General features: G+C 38.2%; 1 protein-coding gene across 4 annotated transcripts in view; it reads left to right on the top strand.

Moving 5' to 3' along the window:
- The window catches only part of LOC127987488 (nuclear factor 1 A-type), a 123,998-nt gene that overhangs the window by 2,680 nt on the left and 98,205 nt on the right, over positions 1-23,113 (top strand). For all 4 annotated transcript variants that reach the window (XM_052589834.1, XM_052589833.1, XM_052589835.1 and 1 more), the window contains exon 2: positions 2,565-3,093. In XM_052589834.1, coding sequence (XP_052445794.1) covers positions 2,565-3,093 — 529 coding nt within the window. The remainder of the gene's footprint in view (positions 1-2,564; positions 3,094-23,113) is intronic.

Genomic DNA, 23,113 nt, shown 5'->3' with positions numbered 1-23,113 from the left:
ATTTCCTCTCTGTTGCGGTGTTAAGGCAGTGGTCTATTTTCTCTCTCTCTGTGTGTGTGTGTGTGTGTGTGTGTGTGTCGTATTGAAATACTCAAATAGTGTTCAGAGTGCCAAAAATCACGTCTGTACACTGCTTTCAATTTATATTAAAAACCTTAAAATCCAAATAATGCATTTTCAAATCTTTCACATATTTTATATCCTGTAGCCTAAATAAAAAAAGCATACATTTGTCTTGCGTTAGTTATTGAACATCTTTCAGTGTGTTAACTTCATATTATGTAAACTGTGCTTTCCCATGATCTTTTCTTGGTAATATTTTTGTATGTGTTAAAACTCTCTCGCCTCTTGCACGAGGCACTATTGTTCCCTGCTGAGGCCTTCCTATAGGACAGCGAGGTTCAGCTTGAAACACTTCAGGAGTCTGGAAAAACCGGACATGCTAACCAGACCCTATATTGACACTCAGGCACGCTCCAGAATGTGAAGTGCTATTTGTTCTGCCGCCACGAGCGCGTAGAATTTGGTTTTCATGAATTGCTAGAATTATACCAAAAGAGGAAAACAAGCTTTCTGGATGTTCTCATAATTATAATTTGCATGTTAGATTACACTGTGTTGTGTATCATCTGCCAAATAATTCTAGCAGACGGCTGATTTGTTTAGAATCATCGCTAGGAAAACTGCTGAAAGTTACCATCCTGATTTTACAGTAGAGAGCTCGATTCTCGTCTGGAGATTTTCCATATTGATTTCTTTTCTCCAAGCAATTTTACAAGAAGTCTGAGTGTAGACAAGTCTGCAACAGTTCCTTTTTTTATATATATATATATAAAAAAAGCACATAATATACATGTATAAAAAGCCACAGCAGAAGATGAACAATATTTCACAGACTTTGGATTAAGTTACTTTGAGAGCCAGTGAAGGAAGATAAGGGAATTCATTCACTCTTTTAAATGCAGGATGAAACAATACAGTTTTTATGCCTTGGAGGCAAGAGAGTTTGATTCTTGAACAAGACAGAAAGGAAACAATATGATTAAACATATATGTTCTCACAGGAGACACACACACACCGCACACTATAATAATGATATATGCTTATGCAAATCCTTGATTTCCTGTGGTGTAACTAAAGAGATATGGCAATATGTATCTTTATGAAGTCTGTTGTTGCTTTAATTAATAAGATAACATGCAGAAATCTTTCACAAACAATGCATTTATTTAAATCATAAACCTCCATCATTATTAAATTTGTTTTTTTTGTAATAAATATTTATTTATTTTTGCTCGATGGCATGTTGTGATTATTTTTAATTACGAAACAAACATTATCAGCAGTGCTTGAAATTGGCCTGATAAATTAATTTAATTAACGTTCCTAAATGACGCCGAATTAATTGTTAAATTTCTAAAGGCAGCGGTCCGAGGCCCAGCGCGTTATATTCATATCTGAGCTTATTCAAATGAAATCTGCGCTCAGCACATAGTGCACTTTGCTTGCTTGCTGGCAGGCCTCTCGTGCTCTCGCACGGTCGGTTTTGGGACACGATGCAGGGCTATTGCTGTTTGTGGAAATGTTATTCTAGTGATTGGCAGTCTGCCATTATTCTCTCGATGTAATAAAAACCCGAGTTATTTTCTGTGTAAAATCCCAAATTATTTCATGTTTGAACCGCACCTTATTTATTTATTAAATTAGTGCATATTGTTTTTGTTTTTTTTAAGCAATAGAGAAATGGACATGCAGGCCTACAAATACAGAATTTTTTTTATTTATTATTTTAATAATTATGCACATGTACAATATAGAAAATGCTTGTAGTTTCTATAATAAAAAATCCTGTTATTGCTGCATGCTTGCCACATTTCTGGTTATACAGCAACATTATGTTAATATTAAATTCTATTGTAGATAAAAAACAAAACAAAAAACAAATCCCTGCATGAATGTATCCAGCGAGGTTTTGACCACGTACAAAAATATGTTTTAATGTCGTGATCGTTTTGTCATTATATAAAAAAAATAGATTTTCTGCCAAGTTGTGTGCCAGCGGCAGGTGAAGGGATCCGGCACAATCTGCCCCGCACACACTCCTGTGTGAAAACAACACACTCCTCGCTGATAGCGAATGAAGTAGCTCGGTTTTTTGGAATCGTGTGTGCATTTTTACGGAGAACAGATAAAAATAGCCACTCCAATTTTCCTGGTCGGTTGTTGCTTTTTCTCGGCCCTGGCAGACCCCTACAGACTAGCATTCTTGCCAGAGAGCCAAGATATGTCCTAGACGAGCTTCACACACACACACACACACACTGCTCGGTTCACAGATAGAGTCCTGCTGTTGAGGGCCGTTTTTCAAAATAATCAGAAGGGATTTTATGTAGACGTGCTTGTTTCGCTTTCATGGCTACTTCTGTGAAAAATGTGTACTTTAGCTAGTTACATTTTTTGCAGTTGCTTTATTAAAAAACACACAGATTTTTATATATATATATATAAGGATGTTTCTAAAAGTCATTCAGTCTAATTTCCACTCCCTTGTCCTTCTTCGCAGGATGAATTCCATCCTTTCATTGAAGCACTGCTGCCCCATGTGAGAGCGTTTGCCTACACTTGGTTCAACTTGCAGGCCCGCAAAAGAAAATACTTTAAGAAGCACGAGAAGCGCATGTCTAAGGAAGAGGAGCGCGCCGTAAAGGACGAGCTGCTCAGCGAGAAGCCGGAGGTCAAGCAGAAGTGGGCATCGCGGCTGCTGGCCAAACTCCGCAAGGACATCCGGCCGGAGTTCCGCGAGGATTTTGTGCTCACTGTCACCGGGAAGAAGCCCCCTTGCTGTGTGCTCTCCAACCCCGACCAGAAGGGCAAGATGAGGAGAATCGACTGCCTGCGTCAGGCGGACAAAGTGTGGCGCTTGGACCTGGTCATGGTGATTTTATTCAAAGGTATTCCGCTTGAAAGTACTGACGGCGAAAGGCTGGTTAAGTCTCCGCAGTGCTCGAATCCGGGACTGTGCGTGCAGCCGCATCACATAGGAGTTTCCGTAAAGGAGCTCGACCTGTACTTGGCCTACTTCGTGCATGCAGGTAAGTCCCGTTTTGAATCGAGTAATTCTGTTGAATGTAATGGATTGCTTTTTTTAAGGATTTTACTGTTTACTATCCATCAACAGTCAAGGAGGAAGCTGTCGGATTCGAATCCGCTGCTTCCTTTATGCCCAAAGAAATGGCAGATAAACGCATACTTTTAGCTGAATATGTAAATAAGAGTGAATTTTCCTTTTAATCGCTATCTGCAAGAAGCTAACGCGGAAAAGTCCGGCACAAATATCTGACGGAGCGACTGTTAATTGGCAGAAGGTGGCAGGGGATCCGTCTTGCACTGACAGCGGCACAAACACAGGCTTTCACTTGCAAGACAAGAAGCACACTTTGTTTCGCAAGGCAAACTGAGCACCTTAATTACATTCGTTTCCTCTCGCACCGGGCGAGTTGGCAGCGTGCGTTTCCGCCGTTCCCAGCATCCCGTACAGACTCGCGCATCGATCGATAAAAGAGTGAGAATGCTGTGGAACCCGAAGACGGCGGAGATAAAGCCGTAAAACATGAGTATTAGCGCCGCGTAGGAAAACCTGGCTATCTGGCTGACAGCAGGTTGCAAAACGGGAGCGTGTGAATTACTTTGACTTGGTGGGAACACAAAGGCCCAAAGCCTTTGAGCTTTTTGTGAGGATAAGCGCGACACCGTCGCTGAAACGCGTTTCCCTGTGGCCTGCTGAAATCCTTAGTTTTGATGTTCTGAAAGCCTTTTCAGTGGGGAGCGTCCTGCTAACATCCTAATCGGGGGAAGTTACCGTTTCTTTTTGATTCTATGGTGAATAAAAGACGTCAGCGAGAGAACAAGAGGAAGAAAGACGCAGGAGCCTCTCTCTCTCTCTCTCTCTCTCTCTTTCCTCGTCTCTGACCTGCATTCGGGCCGATCAAGTTTCGTCCTCTGTCTTATTTAAAGCAGCGGAGCATTGCTGGAGCCCCCTTGATTAAAAGCCATCCGAAGAGAGCCTGACCTCATACACAGATGGCGAAAGTGGGGCTTCTGAGAGGAGCTAAAGTCAGTAATTAAATTTATCCCACAGTCTTGCCAGGGCAAAGGGGCGCAGGCCAGCAAACACACCCACTTCATCTTGACAATAATATGACTACCTATCGATATTAGGGGAAATTACTGGAAGAGGGGTTTCAGTTCAGTCTAGGTAAACAGAAACTCAAATATACTAGAGGAACAATATAAATAAGCCAAGAGTTTTCCTTTTCCGTTTGTGTTTCAATATTTTTATGTGATTTTGTTTGTATCACTGTTTATCAATATATGTGCAGTAATGTTCAACTTTTAACTTATAAGTTTAAATTTCAAAATTTTCAGTATTGTCTATTATATTTTTTATAGAATATGTAAGTTTAAGTTTGTATTTCTCAATAGTTTACATATTTCTTCAATATTTTCACGAATATTTAATATATTTGGATTTTTTTTTAAATAATTTGCAAGGTTACGTTTGCATTTCTTAATATTTTGTCAATGTTTTTGCACTATAAATTATTTTTCTATTCAATTTAATAGATAGAAAAAAAGATAGATTTATAAAAATTTGTAAAAGTTCAAGTTTGTGCTTGTAAATGTATTTCTGAGACCATGTATTTTAAAAACCCCTTTTTCAAATCTCAGCAGTCACGCAGTTCATAATTTTAGTCAGATGCCATAAATCTCTTAACAGAAAGTAACGTGAGAACTAGAAAAAGACACAAATGTAGTGTTCGCTTAGGCCTGAGGACGTGTAACCGCGGCTAATTTACGACAGGAGCACTCCACACGTGGGAGAGGTCACGGCTTAAGATGTAAGGGTCGTGACCCCATCTTCAAGGCATTTGACCTCCTAGATAAACATCCACTCCTATTAGCAGCCAGTCAAGCGGAGGGCAAGCTTTGGTTTTGGGTTGTCCCCTTGACCTCCTGTTAAAACAGGTGGTTTTGTTTGGGCCACAGAGTGGTGTGGTGTTTAAACCAGCCAAAAGAGGCTAATATCCACGGAGACCCAGACTAGCGTTACACCAGTGACCCTTTTAAGTAGTTTTAAATAGTTATGTTACATTTAAGACTGAATGTTATTTATTAATTAATTTATTTTTCTCAAATCAAGTCATAATTCTTCCCTCGCACTATTTTATTTTTGGTATTTTAACATACACGTTACTTTTAAAATATTTTTCCTAGATGTAGGAAATGATTCCTAGATGTAACATTTAGTTCCCTTTCAAGCTCAAGTCTAAATGATTACTTCATGAGGAAAAAAGGATATTGTGTTGTCATATAAAATTGAAAAGTTGCATTAATAAGATGAAATACTCAATTAGAATTCTTTGAAGTTCCTGTCATTATAAAAGTCTACTGAATGCAATTGCACTTGTTGAGAACTGGAGTTGTGTTTTCAGACTCACTACACAATGGAAGGATACCGCTGGTGCAGATAGATAACAAACGCTCAACCGGGCCTGTGTGTACATTTCTAGCCAGGCTGATAGATATTTATACTGGACTTACCTTAATTGACCTGGAGCCGCGGCGAACAAACCGTTTGTGTGTGTAATGTTTGTAAAGACGTCTGACCCACTTCCATGTGAGCTCTTAAACAGATTTACTGTACAGTGTGTCTTTCAAAACTAGTTAGCTTTGATGACGCATGCTCCGGGCGCCCTGTCATAAGTTTTTGTAAATTCGTATTAAGTTCTAGGAAGCAGGCTAAAAGTTTTGCAAAAGCCGGTCAAAGGCTACAGCAAGCCGTCGATTCGTGTTTTTAACACCAGTAACCGAATCCGCTGATATCTTCAGGCTGACTTTTGGCTCATCTTGTGTTACAGCCGTTTTATATTCCTCTTCCTTTCCACAGGCTGAGGAATAACAATAATTTGGATCTATTTAAGGCGATTGTGGGATAAACCACAGCCTTTGTTGTGGTTACTGCAGTACACATTGTGGGCTGGGACCTCCCCACCCCCTCGTACCCATCCTCCCCTGCTTTCTGCTCGCTAAATCCCACCGACCGGCCCCGTTACTGCAACAATGACCATGCCACTGTGCTCTTTCACACAGTACCATTCATTAAAAACGAGGTTGTCGGCCATTCATAAAAATACATTGTGCAACAAGTTATCTTGTGCAAATGCCGCTTTGGCACGGACCCAGTCCTGAAGGACCAGCTCGGATCCAATGATGGGATACAGCAGAGTCAGTTTTAATATCATTGCATTTGACCTCCTTTTGAACCGTTTTTTTCCTGCTGCAATGTGATTGGATTAAACGAAGCAGATGGTTCTGGGACGAGGAAACACTGTAAGATGTTTTGTTGCGCAGCCACTTGTTTTTAGTGGGTGAATTTCTCCTAAACCTGATTGCGAGGCAAATTCGTGTAATCCGTTTAATGTGCATTGTCAGCACCGATCTTTCCTCGCAGATTTGGACCACGTTAGTTGACGCCAAAAGTAGCGTCTCGGCCGCGCATTAATGCGTCGCTTTCATTGTAGTGGTTCAAAAACAATTGTGTTTCTTTCATTTCTGACAGTTTGTTTAAAATGCAGCTCATCACACTCCATTTCCTCGCTGACATAAGCGCGGCCTGGGGAGCGTGGGGAAGGGTTTCGAGCGCTGTGGCAGTGGGCAGTAATCTAGAGCCGGCGTGAGCGGTACACCTGTGCTCTGGGTTTACCGCTGTCCCCCTGCGTAGTGAGGCAGGAAAAGGAATGAGGGGGGTTGGCACCAGTCAATTTTTGCTAATTAGTTTTGTATTAACTCCTCAGTCGTCCCAGCGCATGGCCACTGTGAGAGAAATGGGCCCCGTGATGGGAGCTCAGCTATTTTTATTTTTATCCTCCTTTCTTCACACATTTATTTAATGCTTCTTGTGTTGGAGTTGGTACAGATGACTTTGCTGTGTGGAAATGTGTTAAGTAGGCCTGTAAGGAATACACACTTTTTGTGCATACTTTTGGATTTAAATATCTTAAAATGTGTTTATATTGTCAAGTTAGCTCAAATACTTACTAAATAAACACACAAATGTTGGAGGATGGGTATGACTTTAGAATGACATGAAAGATTTGAGTATTAATAGTAAAAGAAAGGTAAATGTAAAAAAAAAAACAAAATATATGCATTGCTTTCATTGTTTACTATTTTAAAGAATAGTTTGCCCCAAAATTCTAAATTTTCACAGTCAAGTTGTTCCAAAAGATTGTTTCTTCTACTGACCATAAAAGAAGATGTTTTGAAGAATGCGGTTGCTGGTCTCCATTGACATCCATAGTAATAAAAAAATACTGTGGAAGTCAATGGGGACAAAAAGCTATTTGGCCTCAGTTCTGACGAACATGGAAGAGAGAGTAAAACAAAACACTGGTCAAGTGCAAAACAAGGATTTGTAAAGAAAAATATCAGAGGATTTTGATATAATCCAAAAGGTGACTGGTTTTCTTTTGCTGTAAACAAAACTCGCATATTTTCACCGGAGTTTACGCTATGCACTGGAACGCCACCTTAAATATCGATTGTGTCTGAAACAAATGCAGCCCTTTGCTTCAGAATGGCTTCAGAGCCATGCAGCGTATTTTCATTATGGATGGATGCACTTTATTGGACTTCAAAATCTCAGCACTTTTTTTTTTTTTTTTTTTGTGAAGCTTAGATTTTATTCATCTGAAAGAAAAAAGTCATATGCATATAGGAAGGCTTGAGGGTGAGTGAATCATGGGGTAATTTCCATTTTTGGATGAACTATCCCTTTAAGCCAATTGGGAAGTTTTGAAGATGATGACACAGTCCCTCCATGTCATTTATCTTATGATGTTAGAGTTTGAACGTCCAAATAAAGGCTCAGGTTTTGTTGTTTGTTACTGCAAGTTTAACCGTGTCTACCATTTCCTTTTGTCCACCTTTTTTTGAGAACTCATGGACTGCAGCGAGCTTAGCCGTGTTGGGGACCGGTACGCAGTGTCTTCTAACGGATCAGTCTGTTTTAGACTTCCCGAGAGCAGACATCTCGTTCATTACAGAACAGCAACTTTGACTAACTTCTGATAATGGAGCCTTTGTGCGCGCATGCCATTCAACAAGAGTGCCATTGTCTCAAGCCCCAGCCGGCAGCAAACGAGGCATTGCGAGGCCCTTGCCAGGAGAAACTTTGATTGTATTAGGTCTTGATGAGGACTTCATGTGAATGGTGAGCAGACAGCTCATGTGCGTCTCGAGGAGACTAGGAAATGTGTTTTTTTCCCCCATTATTACTCAAGAACAACACTTTGTCAACTAGGCTCTTTGCAATACATTTGAATTAAGAGCTTATGTTTAGCAAGCTGCTTTTACAATAGAAGCCAGAAATGTCCATTCAGATTCAAACGTCATAAAATGAATCCCAGCAAGCAAAAGCCTCTTAAACTGGGTTTAAACTGACAGACTGAGTCTGCTTCATCACTAAATCTCTGCTCAAACTGGATCCTCATCACGTGGAGATTGATCTGCATTATAGTGGCCGATCGGTACGTCACTGCCTATTGATCACTGTGTTTGCAGTGTTGAGCAACACACGTCTGGATCTCACAAACCAGCACGCTTTATGTTCCCAAACCGTTTCCTAATAAACACAAATTCTACTGTTTGCCATAGCTGGCGCACTGGTATCATGAAAGGCCCACTCCCACTGCCAAGAAAAGAATGCAGGCCGGTGATTGAGGCACGGGGCGGCATTGTACGCCGGAATATAAAGGAGAGCACAGACATGAAACAGGACAGCTGTGAATGTCTGTGGGGGAAAGTTTCTACAGATGGTAAAAGAAGTGGAAAATAAACTACCGTATGGCTGGTAAAATATAGAAGAAAGGCTGGGGGTGCGCTGCTGCTCTACAGGATCCTCTCATGTCGTTGCTCTGTGCATGTTTCTGGGATTTTATGCGTGTCCGTGTTAAAGGGAATATGTTATTTCAATTGCTCGTCTGTCCCAATACCCGTTATGCCCATCTGCTGCTGAGCAATGCACAGATTTGGTCTGTGACTGGCATGTGCTAGTCGTGCAAAATCCCTGTTTTCATGGAATTTCATTACATTAGATTTGGATTAGGGATATTAGCAGAGTTCTAGTGGATCTGAAGATTATACTGGAGTATTTGACTAAATCTAGACGTCAAGGCTGGTTTTCAGTGCAATATTTGTGGTATTTCTGAATATTGTAGGATGCGATCATGCAACAATTGGACTTTCCGTTTTATAATGGGTTTAATGGGAAATGGGTTTATCCTATTTTTGTCACATTTAAGCATTGAGGCTGATGTGAAAATCTTTCTAATGTATCACCATTTGACAAGTAAGACAAATTTGACCGGTATGTTGAAAACCTTAAGGAATTATTAGCAGTTAAAAATTTGGCCTATAATGTCCAGAAAATAAATATCAAATGTAGTAAGGTAAAGATCAACCGATATTGTTTCACCAATACCTATTATTTTTAAGTGCTTCATAACTTATCTGCAAAAAAAGTAATTTGTTTCTGCTGTTTCGTGCAGCAATGTCTCATAATAAAATTATACAAATAATGCCAAAATGATTTTGGCAATACCAATATGATTTTAAATTAATTTATTTCTTTTTTGCACAGTTACTAAAACTCCAGCAATAAAAGCATGTGACAACTTTAAATTTTTTTTATTTCTGCATTTTCATACAGGAACTTAAACTCCAATAATAATTTGCATTACGAATATTTGAAAAATATATTATGAGGATGATGATAATTGTTATTAATAAGGATGAAAATAATAATTAAATAATAATAAAAATAGTATATTATTATTATTAATGTAAAATGAATCCTGTCTGTTATTATGATTATTATTAGTGGTAGTACTAGCAGGTCCAGCAATATTTATATAAAAAAATAAAATATTTAGCATGTATGGCTAAAGGTTGAATATTTATTTTTTTGAAAAGTTTTTAAAAAGTTTTCATATTTAGTATTATTATTTATCATTGTAACACTAGTATAATATATTTATTTATTTGTTATTGTCATTTATTTATTTATTTCATTGTTTTTCATTTAGCGATGTACTAGATGGCATTTTTCAGTTTTTTTTTCTCGGTATAGAAGAACCAAATACGTAGAAATATTTGTGAAAATATACTTTTGAGAACTTTTGAAAGTTTGTCAAGATCTCTCTCTATGTATTTATATCAAACAAAACTTTCTAGTATTTGTCTGAGATTTACAGCACATTAGCCAGCAAGGCTTATTCTCTCCAAGCAAGGTTATGTTTGGTATTTGTTGTGTTTTTGTGTTCAAATCGTCAGATGTTGTTTTTAATTATTGAATGCGGGGGAGGGTGTTGGGCTAAGTATGGAATTGACTTTAAATTATTGAACTATTTATCCCCAGAACTGCCCTCGGTCCCTCCATCTGTCTGCTTTGCAGAAATATAAATAAATAAGCAAATAAAGATAATAAGGCTAAGGCACACTCCTAGCCAGACCCTGAGTTCTGGCACAATTCTGTTCCTTATTTTTTGCAGAGCCTGTTCAGAAAAAGACCTCCGAACACACTCCCAATTAGCCTGCCTTGGATTTGGATTGAATGCAAACATCGTTCTTTTAGGGGTTCATCACGAACGATCATATTTGGAGGAAATTCAAATGCCGTAATGAAAGAATGTCACAAATTGTACCCTCCAGCCTGCCCCTTTCATCAGGCAGCAGTCCTTCGACTCCCAGGCCGACATGGGCAAAGATATTTTCGCCCCCACCATGTGTTTTGCGATTTAAATAATGCACTTGAAATGATTTGTCTTCAGTCGAATACCAAAGATACTGTTTAATTAGCAGTGATTAAAACAGGATATCGAAATCATTCCCTTCCGTCTAGTCGCTCCCGAACTCGCCGTATGAGAGAGTATCACTCATTAAGAAAGAGTTTTAGGGGCATCGATCCATTAGTCACACGTCTGAATTACACTAACACAGAAGTTTTTGTTTCCGCACCAACGAGGGATTGCCCGGGATTCGTTAAATTGATCACGGAGCGCATATTCACCCACACTTCCAAAACAGTTTTCACAGACGAAACAAAAGCACCACTTGATTAGCTGTGAACCATCTGGGAGCGGGGAGCTGTGTGACCAAGCTAATTGGTTCGATTTGAAAAAGAGTAGGACACATCCCTCTCGTCGCATGCGTGTTTGAATGAGTCCCCCCTTAACCACAAGTTGCGTTCCTCACCCCTCCCCCGTCACTTTTTGTTTTACGTTCCCAGTGATGAGCTCCGGTCTGGTGCGTCGGCGCTGGGAAACCTCCCGCTCCTGGGGTTTGTGTTACTTCACAGTTGGGAAACAGCTGGCGCGGGAGAATGTGGCACTGTGTTGTGAAATCCAGAATATTGTTTAGAGATTCTTTTGTCAGTGCTAGTCGAAAGTTCACAGAGTGGGAAATGGGCCGACGGTAGCTGAAGGCAAGTGTTGTTAAGTGGAGGGTTCAAATCGCAGTGCCACCTGTTGTCTGTGGTCTTACTCGGTGTGTTACAGTGATTTTACCGCCATTTATGAGATGTTGTTAGGCAGACAAGTTTTGAATTTCATATCAAAATTATTCGCAAAAAAAGCAATATTTAGTAGTATATTGTGTGTTTAAGTCATCTTAATAAATAATAGTCAATCATCTGAGTGATTAATTCAGTCACATGAATTAATTTGGTAAAGATAAAACCATTGTAGATTATGCTCATGTCTTTTTTTACCAAATAAAAAGTATAAAAAAGCATTTCCCTAATTTTTTATTTTTTTAAATCGTTTTTATTTATTTTATTTTTTTTACTACAGTTTTGAAGCAACTTTAATATAAGTCAATCATCTAAGCAATCTATCCAGTCACGTCTCCCTGCATTTTGGAAATTCTTATTTTTATTACCATTTTAGTTTCAACTTTAATATTAATCAATCACGATCTGAGAAAAAAAAATCAGTAACACGTCTTTTAATGGCGAAAAAATATTTGTATTTATTTTTTTGCTCAAAATTGGGAAACCTTAGTGTATTCATACAGAATATTTTTTATATCTAATTAAATGTTAAATGTTTTTGCTTCAACCTCATGTGTACATAAAAGTGCAAAACAAACCCAGGGCTGGGATTGCATTATCTGTGGTAAAGGCTATCACTGTCTGCCACGCTTGTTAAATACACATTTCAGCAGATAAAAGTCAATATTTTAAGAAATGGTACAGGTATGGAGCACTTCCTGTGGGAGATGCCAGACATGGGCCCACATTTGCTGCAGGCCAGGATTTGCCCCATTGTTGGATTGGAAGAAGCCAATGCATTATACCTGAAATCACATCTTTAATGCAACAGATATTATTAAATGCCCTTTCATTCCTTATAGCAGACAAGTTATATGATGAAACGTAAATTACATATTAAATTACATAATCTGAGCATATTATTCAGTCACATAAAGTAAAATAAACATTTTTATCATCAGGAACTTTGATTAAAGGCATTTCCATCACGTGCATGTGTTTTTCCCCCCCACAATTATCTGTGAATGATATACATTGAGTAGACTGTGAGATAATATATTTTTTTGCATTTATCTGTGAATAATATATCAACCAGCCCAGCTGGAGTGTAGATCTTGAAAACAGTGTTACAGAGCAACATGCTAACATGCTAAAATCGTTTAAAATAATGGTCAAGGCAAGAATTCATTGACTAGGATTATCAGCTGTAATTCCCCTTTTTGATATTGTTAATAACAATAATAATTATTATTATTTTACAATCATTTGAGAATAATGCAGTGACTACCACAGTTTGTGTGTAGACTGTGAAAAAATCTTCAGAGGAACATGCTATATTGCTAAAAACACTCAACATGATGCCATATGCAAGCATTAACCTACAGTGATCAGTTGTTATGTCGCTTTTGATATTGTTAATAATGATTTTTTTTTCACAGTTATCTGTGAATAATGTAGTGTCCACCACAGTTGGTGTGTAGACTGTGAAATAATCTTCACAGAGTAACATGCTATCATGCCAAAAACATTCAAAATGATCCCATAAACAACAATCTCCATCTAAAATTATCAGCTGTAATCCTTCTTTTTATATCGTGAAGAATAGACAGTTAAATGTACATTTTCAGTGTGACATGCGAACCTGCTAAAATCCCTCAAAATGATGGCACAAGTTATAAATACGAATCTGGAATGATCAGCTGTAATTATTCTTTTGATATGGCTAAATAATTAAGATTTTTTTGCACAGTTATCTTTGAATGATACTTTGTCCAGTGTAAGCCAAGGGCCTGAGAGTGTCCTGTTGTCATATCCGCCGTATGTCAGTGGCCAACACACACACACACACACACACACACAGGGACACACGCTGCTCCACCGTTTCCTCTGTCCTGGGGATTCTTCAGGCCGCCGCTCTGCAGCTTCCCGCTAATTAAATTCCAACGCTGTCCATTAGATGGATAGAGTGAGCGCGCTGCTGACTCAACACAGGTAGAGCAGCGCGATGTAATGGGAAGAGGAGCTCAAGTGCCCAAGCAATTCATTTGGACCCCATTTTACACATCCCTGGGTCACCACATGCTTTCAAGGGTGGAGGGAGTGAAGAGACGGAGCGGAGAGAGGCACATAAGCTAATGTCTTCCAAATGCTTTAATTCAGAAACAGCAAGGCTGTGTCCTCTAAAACACGCCGAGGTCGGAAACGCCTTTGCTTGTATTTGTGTGGTCAGCAGTGTACGGCATTGTTGGTGTTTGACGTTAAACGCTGCTAAACGTTTAATCGAACATAATACCAGCTTTAAAAAAATGATCATTTGGGGTTTGCAGGCTGAAAACGGACGTTTTAACTTTCCTCTACTGGATTAGCCAGGAGGAGGTCATCGAAAGGGCTTAAATGAAAAAGCCTGTGACCAGTAAGGGAGCGAGCGTCTGTAATTTGGTCGGTCAGAGTTTGGATGGAGTCCCAGACTGACTTGGTTGGATGCGGAGCCAGATACTACGCCAGGCGTGGAGGCAGGGCTGTCGATATGTCATACACCTTTACACACTTTCATGTCAACAGGAGTGTTTCAGCTAAAGCTTGAAATATCACCCTCTTCTAATTCCAGAAACATGCTTTTCTTTTATCGCGATTTATTGTATTTCTAAATGTATTATTATTTTTAATTAACCTAATTTAGTTCAGTTTACACCTATTTACGAGTGAGTGTATAAATCATCAGCGATCTCATGCTCTAAAATAAAACATAGCAATTGATTTTCAGTTAAATTTAGTGTTTTAATAAACCGTACCTAATTGAAATCCTATTTTAAATGGACACTTAACTTTTACTAGAAAGTCATTTGATTTCAGTAATATGTTGCTGCTTATACTTTGAACAGTTGTTAGTTGCAGCCTTAGTTTTTGATTGATTTACGCACTTAAACTTTTTACCTTAACCAGTAACGTATTCTTTTTACTGACGCAGAGTATTCGTTCTGTTTCTTTTGCACTCAATCTGCATTTACGCATCTCCGTGAAAGAGTTAAACAGGAACGCCGCATTGAACAAAACGCTGGTTGAGCGGGCAAGAAACATCGAAAAATTAAAAAAAACAACAAACCTTTCCTTTTCCTCCTCTTTTCGCATTAGCATGTGAATTGCCATTCATTCATTTATGTTCCATTATAACCTCATGAGTGGCCGTTTCTATGGGGCCGGCCCAGCGAGGGTTGCACACTAAAGCTTTGGCGAAGATTTAGTGTCAAGCGAAAAAAAAGTGTCTTTTTCCGTGCACACCTTTTTCTCCCTTCTGCATCGGTCAGGCCGAGGTGACATTATGCGTCAGGCTATCGCTCAGGCAAAAGCCACAATATGTCAGTGCCCTGCAGGGAGGCGCAGGGCACAAGTGAAGTCAGGGGGGTTCGGCTGTGATTGAAGAGGGAGGGATACAGCTGGCTCCCCTGGCCTCCCCATTCCCACACTCCCATTCCAATGGGCTGGTTTGTACTGGTGTATTCTAATTCACCATTTGCCTAATTAACATCTCATTTGCATAACTTGTTGCATCCCCCACCACTTTTCCAAAACAATGCCGGGCCGACTGAAGAGACCTAATCCTGAGCATTTCTCGTCAAGATAAAAGCAATCTGCAATTTTAACAGCCCTCTTCTGCGCCGCAATTAAAGCGGCCCATCAAAAACAGCCTTGAGTTATTCGTTAGGAAATGCTTACGACTCCTCTACATTATATAACATAATGTGTACTAACTGAACGTCATGACATAATTTCAAATGTCATACTCGATGTGGAACGCTTTACCTTGACTGTCATACAATTAGACAGTCTCTCTTTAAAAGTGCTTTCCTAGCCCCCCCCCCCCCCCCCATTCGTACCTTTCATTGCTCAACATTGGAGAGATTTTTCCTAGTTGGACCAGTAGTTCAGATTTCTAGTTGCTCTGTGAGCATTGGCCCCCAAAATGTTTTTGTGTTGTTTGGTGTTTGTTTTGTTTTCTTCTGTTTTTTTTTTTTTTTTTTTTTTTTGTGTGTGTGTGTGTGTGCTTTGTTTAAGGCTTTGTTTTGTGTTTGGTGCTTTGTATTAAGTTTTGTTGTGTGTTGTACTAGTTTTTTTCGTGCTTTGTTTTGTGTTTGGTGCTTTATTTTTATTTTTTGTTTGTTTGTTTGTTTTACATTGTATTTTTCTGTTTTAAACTTTAATTTATTTATTTTTTATAAATACAAATATTTTAAATGATTTAAAACAGATAATTTGTTTAAGGCTTTGTTTTGTGTTTGGTGCTTTAATTGTTGTTTGTTTTGTTTTACATTGTATTTTCTGTTTTAAACTTTTTTTTTATTACAAATACTTTAAATTATTTAAAATAGATAATTTTTTTTACAAGTTTTCTTTACTAATTACAAGATCTGAAAATGTTATTAGAATTTTACAGGAATATATATATATAAAATATAAGTAAATATATATATATATATATATATATATATATATATATATATATATATATATATATATATATATATATATATATATATAATTTATTAATTATTTTGCTTGAAAATTGCGTTACATGCCAAAACATTACTTACCACTTACTGGATAATTGTCAACCCATTTTTACTGATGCTATCAAGACAAGTTTTTCTGCAGTTTTGACCAGAACTTTGCCATTTTACTAGCTAAAATGTTGACAGGAATAATTGCATCCAAATGCTGAAGTTTGCAAGATACAAAACTCCTTGTGGAGCCCTGGCTTCTATATTTAAACTTATCTTGGGTGTGAAACATGCGAAAAGGCGAAAAAAAGAAGAAAAGAAAACAGCGCTGTTCTATCTGTTTAGTTCCAAATGCCTGTTTGGCTGCGATAAGTATGGAATGTATAAGAACTTTGAACGTTCTTGTGATTCGAACCATATGCGAAGCCCCTTCATTGCTGGCGTGCTATCATATTCCACAATGATGCGACGGGACCACAGTGCTTCTGACTCCTTTAATTTAACGATCAGATAATCCTCAAAAAATTGAAATGTGCATACTCAAGAAAACTTGTTTTTGGATGACGTCTTTCGAGGCTTAGGCTTCTGAGCACTTGAGGTCATGTTCGTGCATGCATGTTTCATCAATCACAAAGCGCAGAGCATCGCTTCAACGTGTTTGTCTTCTCTTGCATTGAAATTTTGGGCTCACTTTTTTTCCCTATCCCACCACTGCGGTTGCCCTGGGGCGAATGCCACAGTAATATTTATACCCCAGAAACTGGGAGCAGATACATTTGTTCCTCTGGCTTCTCTTTACGAGTGTTGCACAAAGACTGGTGGTTGCTTGAGGTTTTGGAAATGAAAGGGAAATGAGAGGGGAGTGTTTTGGTCAGGCCTGTATATTTTCGCAGGCCTTCTGCACGTGGACCGCTTTGCTTCTCGGTGCTACCGCAAAACACATGAAGACAAGTGCTTGGTTCCTCGCCCCCCGCCTTTCCAGCTCCTGACATTTCCACAGTGATTCAGCATGAGGGCCGTTTGGAGAAGGAACCAAGTTTAATAGTTTGAGGATCAAATGATAGGCCTCTAGGTTTATCTTCTCAGGCCACAGGAGAGAAAGGAAGACAACCACGCGGACTGGCCAGTCATGACAACCCTAATTCAGCTTCCTCCCTGTTTGTTTTCGTCTGTGCAGAGATAGCTTTGATTCCACGGCGTGCTTTCAAGACACCGAAAGTTATTGCATGCTAGAAGCTGAGCTAAGCAGTCGAGCTTTGCGGTGTCCGCTTCAAGGGTTGCAGGAGAAGACGCTTTAGGTGCAGTAAGACCAATTTAGCAGTCTTTCAAGAATAGCTTACGTAAACCTCTGAAAGCCTTTCTTGGGTCCAGCAGCGTTGTTTTTGTAGCGCTAATCAAACCTCAACACAAGCAGCTCAGTGTTGTGATGTTTTTCGCCATGACTCTCCATTCAGTTACAACTTCAACAGCTCAGGATTCGTTTTACGCAAACGTCTTAAATTCGCATTTTGCGTCGCAACTCGCTTTCGTTTCAAGATAAGATGCATTAGCTTGATGGCTTCCACTGTGCCAGGCCGCGATACGAGACTTTCTCTTTGGATTAATGTGATATGTGGGGTCTGTTCAGAGCAGTCAATGGAATGACTGAGTCTTTGTGTAATGTGAATTCATGTATTCAGTTATCAGAACAGCGTGAGTCATTGATCTGTTTATGGCTATATGATTCGGGACTTTCGTCCTGGCGAGAGAGGATTGTACTGTAAATATCTGTCAGCTCAGATGGGAATATCCGAGGCAAATGCGCTCTTCCCCCCTCAGGAGTCCGGCCTGAGACTTGACTCTGTTTATGCACAGCTGGTGAGATGGACGTGGCACCGGGATGACCGGTTCACCCTGGAGTGTTGAAGAATGCATACAAACAGAGGATAGTTTGCTTGTTTGAAACATAATTGGTAGCTTTTGATGTCAACCCGCCATAGTTTGTGACTTAGCAATGGATCTTTCTGTTTTTTTTACCACTTTTGTTATACAGAGACAGTAGAGAGAGATTTGAAATAAGGATAGGTGAGTTGAAAGCCAGATTCAAACCTTCACTAATTTTTCTTTATTTTGTATGAATTCATATTATTTATTTTATTGTTTATTATTAATTTATTTTGTAAAGTACTTTATTTTTGATACTACTGCATTTTATATCAGTAAATATATTCTCAAAAATAAACCCTTTTTATTTATTTTATCTTAAACTTTTTTTCTTTTTTTTATATATATAATCCAGGTCATTTGTCATCCCCGATGTCGATTAATTTATTGCTAGTTCTTTTTTAATTATTTATTCAATTAGTATTTAATAAAACTGTCTAATTATTTATTTAGGTATATTAGGTATTTAGATTTGTTAATTACAAATATAAATGATCTATAAAAACCAACATTAAATAAGTTATAACATCCAATACATATAATCTAAATGCAATGTTATTTGTTTACATTTATACATGTATACAGACTGCAAAATTACAATTATTATGTTTATGTGTACTTATTACTTTACTTTAAGTTATTTATATTTTTAATGTATATATTACTTTTCTTACACACTTAAACACATGTAAAATTATTGTAATGACAATAATTATTATGTTTTTGTTTTTGTTTTTATCATGATAGTATTAAATACTTCTACTACTAATCATCATCCGCATATTATTATTATTATTTAGGTACTTTTTGATTTCCTCATTAGTTTGAGGTGTCATGTGGTTCACAAATTATATACTAGTCCACCATCTAAATCATATAAAGTTTTAGAGTACCAGCTCACTAGCCATCTTCCATTGTGCCTGGCATTTTTTGTCTAAAAATAAAAGCGTTTGTATAGGAAAGCCCATAAAGTGAAACATGAGGACATGATTTGAGTCGGTGCGATGTCATTAGATTAAACTCCATAATTAAACCGAGTGTAGCAGTCGAGCTCGTCGGGGACGTCACAGAGGACAGATCCGCAACAAACAATGGCGAGAGAGAGAGAGAGAGAGAGAGAAAGACACCTCTCTGGAGTACAGGCCGCTGTTTGAGAAGATGCCGCCGTTGTCCCGCTCGATATTTGCACTGTACAGAGGTCTGTATCCTCTCAGCTCTCACCTTATTTGCTCGGGAAACACAGAATTATCTCCTTTTCCTCCTCCATCCCCCTGCGCAGCACATGATATTTAATCCGTCATCTTTGTTTTCAACAAACACGGCGCAAGCTGTTGCTGGCAGGCCATGAGGCTCAGGGCCCATCTGGAAAGCGGGCCGTGTGCAGGGGAATTAGAGGGGAATTTAAGTAGGGGTTTGCTTGGGAAAGCCTGATAACAGTGCGGTACCTTGGCCTGTTGGCATCGCAGTGGCTTCTCTCCACCCCTATTTCCAGTCTGCAATGTATAATTGATGCAAAGGGTTGGTGGGTTTGGTTATGTAGAGGCTGCAGCCTTTTGTTTTTGTTTGTTGACGTTGGCCACGTCGTATTGTGTCGGGCTTACCAGTTTTCAATAGAGAGGGATGGCAAGGGAATCCCCTGATTTCTCGTTCTCAATATATGTTGAAGCTAAAATGTCTTTGTTTAAAGTAGGATTTTCGTCCCTGTCCTCGCGCACCTGCAATTACCGCGACGGGTCGTGACGAATGCGCTCGCACCGGTAACGCAGCTGTAGCCGTTCCCATGACTCGATCAGCAGCAGCGCTTAATGTTTCTCAAACTGTATCAGGATTAAATCGATAGAACATGCTGACGGTGGGCTCTTGAAGTCCGGGCTTTAATTCGGATTCAAAGGATTAGCTTTTGATTTGTTGAAATTGATTGGAATTAGAAGCATCGCGACTCGGTGTGCAAATAAATATGGAGCTTGATTCTCACGGTTTAATCCGAGAGCGAGAGAGAAAGATTATAAAGGTTTATTTGAACATCTGTTACCAATGAGGTTTTGATTGTAACTAGATTTCTTACCTTATTACGAGAGAAATGCTGTTAGTGCCTATTAGACGATTTATAATCTCCGTTCTGACAGCTACATAATGCAGAAGTTAATCTCAGCAATGAAATTACTGACAAAAATATTTGATTTCATTTTACAATATACAGTAAACATATATATATATATATATATATATATATATATATATATATATATATATATATATATATATATATATATAAGAATCTATAAATATAAAGAAATTCGAAAATGTACAAAAATGTAAAAATATATAAATGAGAAAATTAACACAGTATTAAAATCTTTTGAGCAAAAAAAAAAAGCTTTTTTAGTTTAGGATTATTTCACTCATAATAAAAAAATCTTTAATAAAAAAATGTTTTTTTGTTAAATAGTGATTGATTGACTGATTGATGGAATGAATGAATAAAAAAATTAAAAAGGAAATGTTTAGTTTAATTTAGCTTTTTTTAAGCAGTTTTGTCTACATTTATTTAAATAAAAATATAATTTATTATATTATATACTAAATATAGATTTGATATAAATAATAAATAATATTTAGTTTAATTTAGCATTTTTTACAATTGTCAACTAATTGTTTATTGTATTAAATTATTATTGTATTAATGTTATATATGTTGAACCTATTCTAGAACATAAATTTATGAAATATTAAATAAGTATTTCAATCTTATAATTAAATAAAATATAATTCAATCTTATAATTAAATAAAATATAATTAGATCAAAAATATATTCAAATCAAAAGACATAAATAATGACAAAAACCCTGAATGTTAAAGAAAATTATTTTTGAGGGAAAAAGTTAAGTTTAACATTCTTTTTTATTTTATTTTATATCTTTAAAGGGTGTCCATGGATTCATTTCTTGGCTGCTGGTCTGCTGTTTCTACGCTTTCCATTAGGTGCAAGAAATACCCATCATGTGTTACATTTTTCTCTGCCTTGGGGCTCAAGCTACTTTTGTTCTTGTAGCGTGCTATGCCAAGTTAACCCATCTGCATCATAGTGTTATCTCTGTGTTTCTGTCCTGGGCCTTCTGGCGTTGCCAGGTCATTAAACTGTATCTCCACGCAGCTGAGCCTGTTCTTTAGCTGTAATAAGCATCGCAGCTATTTATTAGAGTGTATTTCTGCTTTATTTATCAGTAATCGGTTGTGAAGGTGCCAGCTTGAGTCTCACAGTGAAAAAAGAACCATATGTAGCTCTCATTTTTATGCCGCTATGTCTAGGGTGTTGTTTTATTGACTTGCGTTTGTTCTTCTGAGTCTCGTTCAGTTCAGTTCATCCTATAAAAGAGGCGCGTGAAGTAGTGGACGCTACGGTGAAGAGTCCTGCAGGGCTGTGAAACTTTAGAGGCATACGTGACAAATCCCCCAACCATCCTCCCCCTTGTCTCACGCCCCTCCTTTTCCTTCGCTGCACTCTTTCACCCTAAGAGGGGATAAGTCTCTGATGAGAGCCAGACCGGTTTAGCCTGCCCCACCAGGAAAGCTTTTTCCCATCCTTCTCTTTCTTTATCGCTGTGTATTCCTGTTATTTTTTTTCGCTCTTAAGGTGCAACATTTTCAGGGGAACAAAATACAGTGTCTCTTGTCAATAGTGTAGTGAAGTATAAAGTACAGCTCACACAGATACACTTTAAAAACAAGTTGCTTTTTGTTGGGCAACGTGGAAAAATCATGAGTGGAATTTTTCGTAATTCCTAATTGGGTGGATTTGTATTGGACTGAATGGAGTTTGTGTGTGTAAATTTGCAGAACAACAGTAAATATGACTAAACCTTTAAATGCATTGAAACGTTGCTTGAAGAAGCTGGATAAAGCAAATACGCCCAATGCTTTTCGTAATGGCCCAGTTTTTTTACATTGCGTTATTTTACCTTAACACACAATCTTAAAATAATCCATACGTGTCCAGAAGCCTTTGCTTAAATATCATTGCACACTCCAAAATAACCTTCACAAACACAATTAACATTTACAAAGAACATTTAGTTGAAACAAGGCTTGTATTTGGGTTCAACCAACCCTTATTGGATGCATTTACTAGGAGGACACATTGCGTTAAAAAAGAAGCTATGTAGTTTTTGCGTTGCGGTAATTTTTTACTTGATGCATGATAAAAACATTTGTACAAGTTATTCTACACATCCCATGTCTACAGTTAATTTGTGAATGGTAGGCTAAATTTGAGTTAAAGCGTGCGCAGTTCAAAACCAACTTTGCAAACATATGCTGTGTTTGCAAAGTTTGTTTTGAAGTGCGCAGACTTTAACTCACATTTAGCCTACCGTTAATATATAGTCCAATGAAGGCTTTTATTTGGGTTCAACCAACTTTTATCCGACATAATGTTGCATTAAAAAACAAGGTCTCAGGGTCTCTCGTTTGTACATTGCGCTATTTTTAACATGACGTTTAACATTTTTAAAAAAACTTTCATGTTCTTCTACAAATCCCACATCCACAGTTAGTTTGTGAAACCCGGACTCAATTAGCAAAACAACCTTCACGCAAACAGTGAATGTTTATGAAAAATACCCAATCAAATCGAGGCTCGTAACATGGATTTATTCGAGACACGTTGCATTTGTAAAACAAGGTCTGAGGGTCTCTTGTCTTTACGTTGTGCTGTTTTTAATCTCGTTTGAATGTGTATGTTAAGACTTAAGATTTGGCTTTTCAGAGATAGTTAGAATGCTAATTAAAAACTAAACTAAATCTACACAAACTACTGTGGGTAATTGACTAGTCGGTTTTTGGACCAGCGTGACCCGTCCCTATTGGGAAGTTCCCCATTCAGTGGCCAAACGTGGAGACATTTGGAGTCAAGATGATGCACTTTAGACACACACTCAGACACCCATCGCTCACTGTAAATCCTAAGCACTTTAAGAATGCTCGCCCGTGGTGGGGGGTGGAAACATAAAAGCGGGATCAACAGAAGGGTTGCCTGGTAACAGTAGATGGCGGTCACAGTAGCTCATGGGATCCCAGACGAGGCG

The sequence above is a fragment of the Carassius gibelio genome, chromosome B22 (genome assembly GCF_023724105.1).
Source record: "Carassius gibelio isolate Cgi1373 ecotype wild population from Czech Republic chromosome B22, carGib1.2-hapl.c, whole genome shotgun sequence".
NCBI classification, from domain to species: Eukaryota; Metazoa; Chordata; class Actinopteri; order Cypriniformes; family Cyprinidae; genus Carassius; species Carassius gibelio.
This window is presented reverse-complemented; position numbering and strand designations above follow the sequence as displayed.